The 14,696-nt window shown below is 52.1% G+C and overlaps 1 protein-coding gene across 1 annotated transcript; it reads left to right on the top strand.

Annotated features, from left to right (window-relative positions):
- The first annotated feature begins 10,970 nt into the window (after positions 1 to 10,970).
- On the top strand, positions 10,971 to 14,415 carry LOC135570276 (uncharacterized). The gene is made up of 5 exons (XM_065016390.1): positions 10,971 to 10,996; positions 11,976 to 12,506; positions 12,954 to 13,295; positions 13,497 to 13,794; positions 14,080 to 14,415. Exons 1-5 carry the CDS (start codon positions 10,971 to 10,973, stop codon positions 14,413 to 14,415), a joined length of 1,533 nt encoding a protein of 510 aa, XP_064872462.1.
- Positions 14,416 to 14,696: the final 281 nt, after the last annotated feature.

The following is a 14,696-nucleotide window of genomic DNA, read 5'->3' as shown; positions in this document are numbered from 1 at the left end:
TAGTGTCCTAGTTTTGACCAGGGCCCATAGGGAATAGGTGCCAATTGGGCCGCAGTCAAGGTAAACATATGTGTTGGTTGCGTAAGGCCTGGCAAAACGAGGGGGCAGAGACAGAATGTGGGTTAATTAGTTAGAGCCCTGGTGGTAAACAGAATGCAGCGTCGCCTTGGTAACGGGTCTGGATGTAAACACAGAGAACACCCAGCCCAGTTACTGCAGGAGGAGGAGGGGTTTAAAACTACATCTCTGTCTGTAGGTTGTGCGTGTGTGTGTGTGTGTGTGTGTGTGTGTGTGTGTGTGTATTTGTGTGTGTGTGTGTGTATATGTGTGTGTGTGTGTGTGTGTGTGTACTGCTACCCCTCTATCCCTCTATCCCTCTACCCCTCTCCCCCTCCCCCTCCCCCCCAGCTGAGAATTCCCTCTCTCTGTGTAAAGTCGTGAACAGCCGTTTGGTTGTGTGTATGTGTATTTGTGTACTGTTACCTCTCTACCCCTCTACCCCTCCCCCCAGCTGAGAATTCCCTCTCTCTGTGTAAAGTCGTGAACAGCCGTTTGGTTGTGTGTATGTGTATGTGTATTTGTGTACTCTTACCTCTCTACCCCTCTACCCCTCCCCCAGCTGAGAATCCCCTCTCTCTGTGTAAAGTGGTGAACAGCCGTTTGGTTGTGTGTATGTGTATGTGTATTTGTGTACTGTTACCTCTCTACCCCTCTACCCCAGCTGAGAATCCCCTCTCTCTGTGTAAAGTCTAGTTTCCACTTTGGGGGATATAATTGAAGAACCTTGTCCGCTGCCTCCCACAATGAGATGACAACATCCGTTAGTTAGCCAGCGACTCGTCAAGCCCACTTCAGTTGAGAGGTTCAACATCCGTTAGTTGGCCAGCGACTCGTCAAGCTGGCCCACTTCAGTTGAGAGGTTCAACATCCGTTAGTTAGCCAGCGACTCGTCAAGCTGGCCCACTTCAGTTGAGAGGTTCAACATCCGTTAGTTAGCTAGCGACTCGTCAAGCCCACTTCAGTTGAGAGGTTCAACATCCGTTAGTTAGCCAGCGACTCGTCAAGCTGGCCCACTTCAGTTGAGAGGTTCAACATCCGTTAGTTAGCTAGCGACTCGTCAAGCCCACTTCAGTTGAGAGGTTCAACATCCATTAGTTAGCCAGCGACTCGTCAAGCTGGCCCACTTCAGTTGAGATGACAACATCCGTTAGTTAGCCAGCGACTCGTCAAGCTGGCCCACTTCAGTTGAGAGGTTCAACATCCGTTAGTTAGCCAGCGACTCGTCAAGCTGGCCCACTTCAGTTGAGAGGTTCAACATCCGTTAGTTAGCTAGCGACTCGTCAAGCCCACTTCAGTTGAGAGGTTCAACATCCATTAGTTAGCCAGCGACTCGTCAAACTGGCCCACTTCAGTTGAGATGACAACATCCGTTAGTTAGCTAGTGACTCGTCAAGCTGGCCCACTTCAGTTGAGATGACAACATCCGTTAGTTAGCTAGCGACTCGTCAAGCTGGCCCACTTCAGTTGAGAGGTTCAACATCCGTTAGTTAGCTAGCGACTCGTCAAGCCCACTTCAGTTGAGAGGTTCAACATCCGTTAGTTAGCCAGCGACTCGTCAAACTGGCCCACTTCAGTTGAGATGTTCAACATCCGTTAGTTAGCTTCAATCACTGGCCCACTTCAGTTGAGATGACAACATCCGTTGTGTTAGCTTTCGTGATTATGTGGGGTCAAGCTGGCCCACTTCAGTTGAGATGACAACATCCGTTAGTTAGCCTGGCGACTGTTGGCCCACTTCCAGTTGAAGGTTCAACATCCGTTAGTTGGTAAACTGGCAAGCCCCACTGGAGGTTCAACATCCGTTAGTTACCACGAGCAGGAGCCTGGCCACTTCAGTTGAACACCGTTCAATCACGGAGTGGTCACTGAACACCGTGTGTGGAGTTTCCTGGTCACTTTTATTATGGCCTGGTCATCAGCAGGAGCCTGGCCACTGAACACCGGAACACGGAGCCTGGTCACTGAACACGGAACACGGAGCCTGGCCACTGAACACCGGAACACGGAGCCTGGCCACTGAACACGGAACACGGAGCCTGGCCACTGAACACATGCGGAACACGGAGCCTGGCCACTGAACACACTGAACACGGTGCCTGGCCACTGACCATCGGAACACGGAGCCTGGCCACTGAACATCGGAACACGGAGCCTGGCCACTGAACACCGGAACACGGAGCCTGGCCACTGAACATAGGAACACGGTGCCTGGTCACTGAACACCGGAACACGGAGCCTGGTCACTGAACATCGGAACACGGTGCCTGGCCACTGAACATCGGAACACGGGCCTGGCCACTGAACATCGGAAAACGGAGCCTGGTCACTGAACATCGGAACACGGAGCCTGGCCACTGAACATCGGAACACGGAGCCTGGCCACTGAACATCGGAACACGGAGCCTGGTCACTGAACATCGGAACACGGAGCAGGGAGCCTGGCAACTGAACATCGGAACACGGAGCCTGGTCACTGAACATCGGAACACGGAGCAGGGAGCCTGGCAACTGAACATCGAACACGGAGCCTGGTCACTGAACATCGGAACACGGAGCCTGGCCACTGAACATCGGAACACGGAGCCTGGCCACTGAACATCGGAACACGGAGCCTGGCCACTGAACATCGGAACACGGAGCCTGGCCACTGAACATCGGAACACGGAGCCTGGTCACTGAACATAGGAACACGGTGCCTGGTCACTGAACATAGGAACACGGAGCCTGGTCACTGAACATCGGAACACGGAGCAGGGAGCCTGGCAACTGAACATCGGAACACGGAGCCTGGCCACTGAACATAGGAACACGGTGCCTGGTCACTGAACACCGGAACACGGAGCCTGGTCACTGAACATCGGAACACGGAGCCTGGCCACTGAACATCGGAACACGGAGCCTGGCCACTGAACATCGGAACACGGAGCCTGGTCACTGAACATCGGAACACGGAGCAGGGATCTTGGCCACTGAACACCGGAACACGGAGCCTGGCCACTGAACATAGGAACACGGTGCCTGGTCACTGAACACCGGAACACGGAGCCTGGCCACTGACCATCGGAGCAGGGAGCCTGGCCACTGAACATCGGAACACGGAGCAGGGAGCCTGGCCACTGAACACCGGAACACGGAGCCTGGTCACTGAACATCGGAACACGGAGCCTGGCCACTGACCATCGGAACACGGAGCCTGGCCACTGACCATCGGAACACGGGCCTGGCCACTGAACATCGGAACACGGGCAGGGAGCCTGGCCACTGAACACGGAACACGGAGCCTGGTCACTGAACATGAACACGGCCTGGCGGACCAACACGGAGCCTGGCCACTGACCATCGGAACACGGAGCCTGGCCACTGAACATCGGAACATGGAGCAGGGAGCCTGGCCACTGAACACCGGAACACGGAGCCTGGCCACTGAACACCGGAACACTGAGCCTGGTCACTGAACATCGGAACACGGGCCTGGCCACTGACCATCGGAACACGGGCCTGGCCACTGAACATCGGAACACGGAGCAGAACAAACACGGAGCCTGGCCACTGAACATCGGAACACGGGCCTGGCAGATGAACATCGGAACACGGAGCCTGGCAACTGAACATCGGAACAGGAGCCTGGCAACTGAACATCCACGGGATTACACGGAACACATGCAGGAGCCTGGCCACTGAACATCAGAACACGGAGCCTGGTCACTGATCAGCCAAACACGGAGCCTGGCCACTGAACATCAGAACACGGAGCCTGGTCACTGACCATCGGAACACGGAGCCTGGTCACTGAACATTCGTGTACACGGAGCCTGGCCACTGAACATTCATAGTGAACACGGAGCCTGGCAATTCTGAACATCAGGAACACGGTAGCCTGGCTGCTGAACAATACATTATCTGCATTGATCTAGAGCAAATTGGAAGTATGCAGATGAGCTCATGCAGGGTCCCATCCCCCTTCCAGCCCAGAGCTGAGTGACCACAGAGCCGGTCATAAGCAACATTCTGATTAATATCCAGAGCTGCATCAAACACAATATACTATTTAGTGGAGTGGTGTGCAGAGCAAATTCATACATTTATATGGTGACTCTGCCATAGTGTAGTTTAGTGGTTTAGTGGTGTGGAGAGCAACATTCATAGTGTAGTTTAGTGGAGTGTTTCATAGTGGTTTATGGTGGTGTGCAGAGCAACATTCATAGTGTAGTTTAGTGGAGTGGTGGGCAGAGCAACATTCATAGTGTAGTTTGTGGAGTAGAGTTCATAGTGTGTTTAGGGAGTTGTGTGCAGAGCAACATTCATAGTGTAGTTTAGTGGAGTGGTGTGCAGAGCAACATTCATAGTGTAGTTTAGTGGAGTGGTGTGCAGAGCAACATTCATAGTGTAGTTTAGTGGAGTGGTGTGGAGAGCAACATTCATGGAGTGTGTGCAGTTCATAGTGGAGTTGTGGGCAGAGAAACATTCATAGTGTAGTTTGTGGAGTGGTGTGCAGAGCAACATTCATAGTGGAGTTGTGGGCAGAGAAACATTCATAGTGTAGTTTAGTGGAGTGGTGTGCAGAGCAACATTCATAGTGTAGTTTAGTGGAGTGGTGTGCAGAGCAACATCCATAGTGTAGTTTAGTGGAGTGGTGTGCAGAGCAACATTCATAGTGTAGTTTAGTGGTGTGCAGAGCAACATTCATAGTGTAGTTTAGTGGAGTGGTGTGCAGGCAACATTCATAGTGTAGTTTAGTGGAGTGGTGTGCAGGCAACATTCATAGTGTAGTTTAGTGGAGTGGTGTGCAGAGCAACATTCATAGTGTAGTTTAGTGGAGTGGTGTGCAGAGCAACATTCATAGTGAGTTTAGTGGGTGGTGTGCAGAGCAACATTCAAGTGTAGTTTAGTGGATGGTGTGCAGAGCATTCATAGTTGTAGTTTTGGGATAATTTGTAGTTTAGTGGAGTGGTGTGCAGTTTGTTTAGTGGAGTGGTGTGCAGAGCAACATTCATAGTGTAGTTTAGTGGAGTGGTGGAGTGGTGTGTGGGCACATTCTGTGAGCAACATTCATTGATGGAGTGTTACCATGTGAGCAGTTTAGTTACCTGGTGAGCAGGCAACATTGATTGATGTATTTATTTACCTTCATAGTGTGTTTAGTGGAGTGGTTGAGAGCATTCATAGTGTAGTTTAGTGGAGTGGTGTGCATTGCAACATTCATAGTGTAGCTTTAGTGTAGTTCATGAGGTGTGGAGTTTACCTGGTGTGCAGAGCAACATTCATAGTGTAGTTTAGTGGAGTGGTGTGGAGAGCAACACTGAGACAAAGTTGATGTGTCGCATGTTGTATTTTTCAGATAATTTACCTGTGAGCAGTTTGATTGGTTGATTGATGTATTTACCTGTGAGCAGTTTGATTGGTTGATTGATGTATTTACCTGTGAGCAGGTTGATTGATGTATTTATTTACCTGTGAGCAGGTTGATTGATGTATTTATTTACCTGTGAGCAGGTTGATTGATGTATTTATTTACCTGTGAGCAGGTTGATTGATGTATTTATTTACCTGTGCGCAGGTTGATTGATGTATTTACCTGTGAGCAGGTTGATTGGTTGATTGATGTATTTACCTGTGAGCAGGTTGATTGGTTGATTGATGTATTTACCTGTGAGCAGGTTGATTGGTTGATTGATGTATTTACCTGTGAGCAGGTTGATTGGTTGATTGATGTATTTACCTGTGAGCAGGTTGATTGGTTGATTGATGTATTTACCTGTGAGCAGGTTGATTGATGTATTTACCTGTGAGCAGGTTGATTGGTTGATTGATGTATTTACCTGTGAGCAGGTTGATTGACTGGATTTACCTGTGAGCAGAGGAAGATTGGATGTGAGCAGGTATTTACCTGTGAGCCACGCTGCCCTTCTTGATGTCGGAGATGATGAGAGCGTCCCCAGGTTTCCTACTGGATGGAGCTTTTAGCAGAGGAAGAAAGGATGGAGGTATGAGAGATCAACAACAAAACCACAGGCTTAAATCAACAACAAAACCACAGGCTTATACCATTAACAAAACCACAGGCTTTTATCATTAACAAAACCACAGGCTTAAATCATTAACAAAACCACAGGCTTCTATCATTAACAAAACCACAGGCTTCTATCATTAACAAAACCACAGGCTTATACCATTAACAAAACCACAGGCTTATACCATTAACAAAACCACAGGCTTATACCATTAACAAAACCACAGGCTTTTATCATTAACAAAACCACAGGCTTTTATCATTAACAAAACCACAGGCTTAAATCAATAACAAAACCACAGGCTTTTATCATTAACAAAACCACAGGCTTATATCATTAACAAAACCACAGGCTTATATCATTAACAAAACCACAGGCTTTTATCATTAACAAAACCACAGGCTTATATCATTAACAAAACCACAGGCTTCTATCATTAACACAACCACAGGCTTAAATCAATAACAAAACCACAGCCTTGTACCATTAACAAAACCACAGGCTTCTATCATTAACAAAACCACAGGCTTTTGGCGTCTCATTCATTTCTTTGGTTGCATTTACACAGGCAACCCAATTCTGATATTTTTTTCAAATAAGCTCTGAAATAGAGATCTGATGTGATTGGTCAAAAGAGCAATTAGTGGAAAAAAATCTCAGAATTGGGCTGCCTGTGTAAATGCAGCCTTTAAAGTTGATGAAAAGCGTATCAGACTAAAGTATGGTTGGGCTGAGTGCCTTACAGGAAGGGAGGAAGGGTATCTGTTTTGAGTAAACAACTTCCCTCCCCTCTTCTCCAACCCATAATACTCCCTGTAGTCCTCCTCCTCCCCTCCCCTCTCCTTCCCTCCCTTCCCTTCTCCTCCCCTCCCCTCTCCTTCCCCCTCCCCTCCCCTCTCCTCCCTCCCCTCCCCTCCCCCTCCCCTCTCCCCTCCCCTCCCCTCTCCTTCCCTCCCTCCTCCCTCCCCTCCCCTCTCCTTCCCTCCCCTCCCCTCTCCTTCCCTCCCCTCCCCTCTCCTTCCCTCCCCTCCCCTCTCCTTCCCTCCCCTCCCTTCCTTCCCTCCCCTCCCTCCTCCCCTCTCCCTTCCCTCCCTCTCCTTCCCTTCCCCTCCCCTCCTCTCCTCCCCTCCCTTCCCTCTCCTTCCCTCCCCTCCCTCTCCTCCTCCCTCCCCTCTCCTTCCTCCCCTCTCCTTCCCCTCTCCCTCCCTTCTCCTCTCCTTCCCTCCCCTCCCCTCTCCCTCCCTTCTCCTCCCCTCCCCTCCCCTCCCTTCTCCTCCCCTCCCTTCTCCTCCCCTCCCCTCCCCTCTCCTGTACTTCACTCTATATTGTAGTCTGCTCAACAGTTTCAGTCCACTTCAGTCCATAAACAACCACACATTACCTCCTCATCTCAGCTGACAAAACCACAGTGCTGCCTGTCGTTACTGCAGCTCTTTACCTGACCTGTCAAATTGCCAACTCCGTCCTATTGTAATTCTGCAGGTGCTCCCTGTGTCTGTCTATATGTCAGAGGAGAGACAGGAGAGATGTCTTTTCTGCCTGCTCTGAAAGAGACACATCTCTGTGGCCCGGGTGTGTTGTGAATGTTAATGTGTGGAATCCAGGGACTGCTTGGTGTGATGTGGAGACGTCAGCGCTGTTGACTGGGTTAACAGTGGAGGGGATAGAAGCATTCTGCAGGGAGTCCACGATTTTAACTGGAGGCACTAGAGTAAGACCTGTCCAATGAGCGAGCAGGGAGGTAAAGGTGAGGGGGAGGGGCCACCTACAGAACACTAGAGTAAGACGGTTACTTGTCCAATGAGCGAGCAGGGAGGTAAAGGTGAGGGGGAGGGGCCACCTACAGAACACTAGAGTAAGACGGTTACTTGTCCAATGAGCGAGCAGGGAGGTAAAGGTGAGGGGGAGGGGCCACCTACAGAACACTAGAGTAAGACGGTTACTTGTCCAATGAGCGAGCAGGGAGGTAAAGGTGAGGGGGAGGGGCCACCTACAGAACACTAGAGTAAGACGGTTACTTGTCCAATGAGCGAGCAGGGAGATAAAGGTGAGGGGGAGGGGCCACCTACAGAACACTAGAGTAAGACGGTTACTTGTTTGTAAAGGTGAGGGGGGCCACCTGGAACACTAGAGTAAGACGTCTGCTAAATGACTTAAATGTAAATGTAAACCTGAACACTATAAGACGGTTACTTGTCCAATGAGCGAGCAGGGAGGTAAAGGTGAGGGGGGGCCACCTACAGAACACTAGAGTAAGACGGTTACTTGTCCAATGAGCGAGCGGGAGGTAAAGGTGAGGGGGGGGCCACCTACAGAACACTAGAGTAAGACGGTTACTTGTCCAATGAGCGAGCAGGGAGGTAAGGTGAGGGGAGGGCCACCTACAGAACACTAGAGTAAGACGGTTACTTGTCCAATGAGCGAGCAGGGAGGTAAAGGCGAGGGGGAGGGGCCACCTACAGAACACTAAAGTAAGACGGTTACTTGTCCAATGAGCGAGCAGGGAGGTAAAGGTGAGGGGGAGGGGCCACCTACAGAACACTAGAGTAAGACGGTTACTTGTCCAATGAGCGAGCAGGGAGGTAAAGGTGAGGGGGAGGGGCCACCTACAGAACACTAGTAAGACGGTTACTTGTCCAATGAGCGAGCAGGGAGGTAAAGGTGAGGGGGAGGGGCCACCTACAGAACACTAGAGTAAGACGGTTACTTGTCCAATGAGCGAGCAGGGAGGTAAAGGTGAGGGGGCGGGGCCACCTACAGAACACTAGAGTAAGACGGTTACTTGTCCAATGAGCGAGCAGGGAGGTAAAGGTGAGGGGAGGGGCCACCTACAGAACACTAGAGTAAGACGGTTACTTGTCCAATGAGCGAGCAGGGAGGTAAAGGTGAGGGGAGGGGCCACCTACAGAACACTAGAGTAAGACGGTTACTTGTCCAATGAGCGAGCAGGAGGTAAAGGTGAGGGGAGGGGCCACCTACAGAACACTAGAGTAAGACGGTTACTTGTCCAATGAGCGAGCAGGGAGGTAAAGGTGAGGGGAGGGCCACCTACAGAACACTAGAGTAAGACGGTTACTTGTCCAATGAGCGAGCAGGGAGGTAAAGGTGAGGGGGAGGGGCCACCTACAGAACACTAGAGTAAGACGGTTACTTGTCCAATGAGCGAGCAGGGAGGTAAAGGTGAGGGGGCGGGGCCACCTACAGAACACTAGAGTAAGACGGTTACTTGTCCAATGAGCGAGCAGGGAGGTAAAGGTGAGGGGGCGGGGCCACCTACAGAACACTAGAGTAAGATGGTTACTTGTTCAATGAGCGAGCAGGGAGGTAAAGGTGAGGGGGCGGGGCCACCTACAGAACACTAGAGTAAGACGGTTACTTGTCCAATGAGCGAACGGGGAGGTAAAGGTGAGGGGGCGGGGCCACCTACAGAACACTAGAGTAAGACGGTTACTTGTCCAATGAGCGAGCAGGGAGGTAAAGGTGAGGGGCCACCTACAGAACACTAGAGTAAGACGGTTACTTGTCCAATGAGCGAGCAGGGAGGTAAAGGGGAAGGGGAGGGGCCACCTACAGAACACTAGAGTAAGACGGTTACTTGTCCAATGAGCGAGCAGGGAGGTAAAGTTGAGGAGGGGCCACCTACAGAACACTAGAGTAAGACGGTTACTTGTCCAATGAGCGAGCAGGGAGGTGAAGGGGAGGGGCCACCTACAGAACACTAGAGACATCATGTGAGGTATCCACTAAATTAACTAGTGGCACTACACCAAGAAAGTTACGGCCATTTTGCTACTGTTGCGTGTATAGTTTCCTAAGAGAAACCGTGATGTCGACAGTGGTGGAAAATCCTGCAGGCAAGGCTGAAGAATGAATTATATTTTTATGGCTACAGAATGATTTATATTTCTATGGTTACAGAATGAATTATATTTATATGGCTGCAGAATGAATTATATTTCTATGGCTACAGAATTAATTATATTTCTATGGCTACAGAATGAATTATATTTCTATGGCTACAGAATGAATTATATTTCTATGGCTACAGAATTAATTATATTTTTATGGCTACAGAATGATTTAAAGGTGAGGGGCCACCACAGGTATTTCTATGGTTACAGAATTAATTATATTTCTATGGCTGCAGAATGCATTATATTTCTATGGCTACAGAATGAATTATATTTCTATGGCTACAGAATGAAATATATTTCTATATGATTTATATTTCTATGGCTGAAGAATGAATTATATTTCTATGGCTGAAGAATGAATTATATTTCTATGGCTACAGAATGAAATATATTTCCATGGCTACAGAATGATTTATATTTCTATGGCTGAAGAATGAATTATATTTCTATGGCTGAAGAATGAATTATATTTCTCTGGCTGTAGAATGAATTATATTTCTATGGCTGTAGAATGAATTATATTTCTATGGCTGTAGAATGAATTATATGTCTATGGCTGTAGAATGAATTATATTTCTATGGCTGTAGAATGAATTATATTTTTATGGCTACAGAATGATTTATATTTCTATGGCTACAGAATGAATTATATTTCTATGGCTGTAGAATGAATTATATTTATATGGCTACATAATTAATTATATTTCTATGGCTGAAGAATGAATTATATTTCTATGGCTGTAGAATGAATTATATTTTTATGGCTACAGAATGATTTATATTTCTATGGCTACAGAATGAATTATATTTCTATGGCTACAGAATGAATTATATTTATATGACTACAGAATTAATTATATTTCTATGGCTGTAGAATGAATTATATTTCTATGGCTGTAGAATGAATTATATTTCTATGGCTGTAGAATGAATTATATTTCTATGGCTGTAGAATGAATTATATTTATATGGCTCCATTGCAGAAATGTCTTTCCTCCCGGTGGAGAGTTGGTTAGCTGACTCTGCTGAATCCCAAATTAGACCCCTTTCCTCAGCCTCGAGCCTACAGGAAACAATGGGTTCCGGTGGTGGTTGGACCAAACAGAGAGAGAAAAAACAACACACACACACACACACACACACACACACACACACAGCGAGAGAGGAAATTGCCTCAGGGTACTGTTAGCCATCATTGAGCCACTGGTCTATCTGCCAATTAAATCTCAGCAAATACTAGTAGGTCTGCATCCCAAATGGCACCCTATTCCCCTCCAGTCCAACAGGAACCAGCCACCAGCCCTCCAGGAACCAGCCACCAGCCCTCCAGTCCTACAGGAACCAGCCACCAGCCCTCCAGTCCTACAGGAACCAGCCACCAGCCCTCCAGTCCTACAGGAACCAGCCACCAGCCCTCCAGGAACCAGCCACCAGCCCTCCAGGAACCAGCCACCAGCCCTCCAGTCCTACAGGAACCAGCCACCAGCCCTCCAGGAACCAGCCACCAGTCTCCAGGAACCAGCCACCAGCCCTACAGGAGCCAGCCACCAGCCAGCCACCAGCCCTCCAGTCCTACAGGAACCAGCCACCAGCCCTCCAGTCCTACAGGAACCAGCCACCAGCCCTACAGGAGCCAGCCACCAGCCCTCCAACCCTGCAGGAACCAGCCACCAGCCCTCCAGTCCTACAGGAACCAGCCACCAGCCCTCCAGTCTGGCAGGAACCAGCCACCAGCCCTCCAGTCCTGCAGGAACCAGCCACCAGCCCTCCAGTCCTGCAGGAACCAGCCACCAGCCCTCCAACCCTGCAGGAACCAGCCACCAGCCCTCCAGTCCTGAAGGAACCAGCCACCAGCCCTCCAGTCCTACAGGAACCAGCCACCAGCCCTCCAGTCTGGCAGGAACCAGCCACCAGCCCTCCAGTCCTACAGGAACCAGCCACCAGCCCTCCAGTCTGGCAGGAACCAGCCACCAGTCCTCCAATCTGGCAGGAACCAGCCACCAGCCCTCCAGGAGCCAGCCACCAGCCCTCCAAACCTGCAGGAACCAGCCCTCCAGTCCTACAGGAACCAGCCACCAGCCCTCCAGTCCTACAGGAACCAGCCACCAGCCCTCCAGTCTGGCAGGAACCAGCCACCAGCCCTCCAGTCTGGCAGGAACCAGCCACCAGCCCTCCAACCCTGCAGGAACCAGCCACCAGCCTTCCAGTCCTACAGGAACCAGCCACCAGCCCTCCAGTCCTACAGGAACCAGCCACCAGCCCTCCAGTCTGGCAGGAACCAGCCACCAGCCATCCAGTCTGGCAGGAACCAGCCACCAGCCCTCCAGTCCTGCAGGAACCAGCCACCAGCCTTCCAGTCCTGCAGGAACCAGCCACCAGCCTTCCAGTCCTACAGGAACCAGCCACCAGCCCTGAAGGAACCAGCCACCAGCCCTCCAGTCCTGCAGGAGCCAGCCACCAGCCCTCCAGTCCTGCAGGAACCAGCCACCAGCCCTCCAGTCCTCCAGGAACCAGCCCTACCGTCCTGAAGGAACCAGCCACCAGCCTTCCAGTCCTACAGGAACCAGCCACCAGCCACCAGCCCTGCAGGAACCAGCTACCAGCCCTGCAGGAACCAGCCACCAGCCCTCCAGTCCTCCAGGAACCAGCCCTCCCATCCTGAAGGAACCAGCCACCAGCCCTGCAGGAACCAGCCACTAGCCCTCCAGCCCTGCAGGAGCCAGCCACAAGCCCTCCAGTCCTGAAGGAACCAGCCACTAGCCCTCCAGCCCTGGAGGAACCAGCCACCAGCCCTCCAGTCCTGAAGGAACCAGCCACCAGCCCTCCAGGAGCCAGCCACCAGCCCTCCAGGAGCCAGCCACCAGCCCTCCAGGAGCCAGTCACCAGCCCTCCAGGAGCCAGCCACCAGCCCTCCAGGAGCCAGCCACCAGCCCTCCAGGAGCCAGCCACCAGCCCTCCAGTCCTCCAGGAGCCAGCCACCAGCCCTGAAGGAACCAGCCACCAGCCCTCCAGGAGCCAGCCACCAGCCCTCCAGCCCAGAAGGAGCCAGCCATCAGCCCTCCAGTCCTGCCAGGAACCAGCCACCAGCCCTCCAGGAGGCAGCCACCAGCCCTCCAGGAGGCAGCCACCAGCCCTCCAGGAGCCAGCCCACCAGCCCTCCAGTCCCAGAAAGAACCAGCCACCAGCCCTCCAGGAGCCATCCACCACCCTCCAGTCCAGAAGGAACCAGCCACCAGCCCTCCAGTCCAGAAGGGACCAGCCACCAGCCCTCCAGTCCAGAAGGAACCAGCCACCAGCCCTCCAGGAGCCAGCCACCAGCCCTCCAGGAGCCAGCCACCAGCCCTCCAGTCCTGAAGGAACCAGCCATCAGCCCTCCAGTCCTCCAGGAGCCAGCCACCAGCCCTCCAGGAGCCAGCCACCAGCCCTCCAGCCCAGAAGGAGCCAGCCACCAGCCCTGAAGGAACCAGCCACCAGCCCTCCAGGAACCAGCCACCAGCCCTCCAGGAACCAGCCACCAGCCCTCCAGGAGGCAGCCACCAGCCCTCCAGGAGGCAGCCGCCAGCCAGCCACCAGCCCTCAGGAGGCAGCCGCCAGCCCTCCAGGAGCCAGCCGCCAGCCCTCCAGTCCAGAAGGAACCAGCCACCAGCCCTCCAGTCCTGAAGGAACCAGCCATCAGCCCTCCAGTCCTGAAGGAACCAGCCATCAGCCCTCCAGTCCTGAAGGAACCAGCCATCAGCCCTCCAGTCGCCAGCCACCAGCCCTCCAGGAGCCAGCCACCAGCCCTCCAGGAGCCAGCCACCAGCCCTCCAGCCCAGAAGGAACCAGCCACCAGCCCTCCAGTCCTGAAGGAACCAGCCACCAGCCCTCCAGTCCTGAAGGAACCAGCCACCAGCCCTCCAGTCCTGAAGGAACCAGCCATCAGCCCTCCAGTCCTGAAGGAACCAGCCACCAGCCCTCCAGTCCTGAAGGAACCAGCCATCAGCCCTCCAGTCCTCCAGGAGCCAGCCACCAGCCCTGAAGGAACCAGCCACCAGCCCTGCAGGAACCAGCCACCAGCCCTCCAGTCCTCCAGGAACCAGCCACCAACCCTCCAGGAACCAGCCACCAGCCCTCCAGCCCTGCAGGAACCAGCCACCAGCCACCAGCCCTGCAGTCCTGCAGGAGCCAGCCATCAGCCCTCTTGGAACCAGCCACCAGCCCTCCAGTCCTCTTGGAACCAGCCACCAGACCTCCAGTCCTCTTGGAACCAGCCACCAGCCCTCCAGTCCTCCAGGAACCAGCCACCAGCCTTCCAGTCCTGCAGGAACCAGCCACCAGCCCTCCAGACCAGCAGGAACCAGCCACCAGCCCTCCAGACCAGCAGGAACCAGCCACCAGCCCTCCAGACCAGCAGGTGTCTCCAGTGTACCACTGGTATGTCCACACCGTAGAAGCACTGAGGCCAAATGGCATCACTGGGAGTTCACACCATCCCACTTCTGGCATCATATCAGGCACAAAATAGGAATTGGACATGATAGATGTTTTCAGATTGTCCATAATATTGTTTGTGTGAACATTTAAACATTCCCAAACTGCAGCATAACTGAATGTTCCAAAATAAAAATGAAGTTAATGTTGAATCTGTGCTGCATTTCTACTGCTCTGACAAAAAGAACATGTAAACACAAGCCTTTAAAAACAGCCTTATCTCTGACCTCCCTGCCTCTAT

Source organism: Oncorhynchus nerka, unplaced genomic scaffold (genome assembly GCF_034236695.1).
Source record: "Oncorhynchus nerka isolate Pitt River unplaced genomic scaffold, Oner_Uvic_2.0 unplaced_scaffold_1006, whole genome shotgun sequence".
Taxonomy (NCBI): Eukaryota; Metazoa; Chordata; class Actinopteri; order Salmoniformes; family Salmonidae; genus Oncorhynchus; species Oncorhynchus nerka.
This window is presented reverse-complemented; position numbering and strand designations above follow the sequence as displayed.

Bases quoted from the DNA above. Each gene is read 5' to 3' on its own strand.
- LOC135570276 (XM_065016390.1), top strand. From the start codon at position 10,971: ATGTCTTTCCTCCCGGTGGAGAGTTG. The intron at 12,507-12,953 runs GTCCTGAAGGAA...CCAGTCCTCCAG, and splicing joins CTCCAGGAACCAGCCCTACC to GAGCCAGCCACCAGCCCTGA. The intron at 13,296-13,496 runs GCCACCAGCCCT...TCCAGGAACCAG, and splicing joins CACCAGCCCTCCAGGAGCCA to CCACCAGCCCTCCAGGAGGC.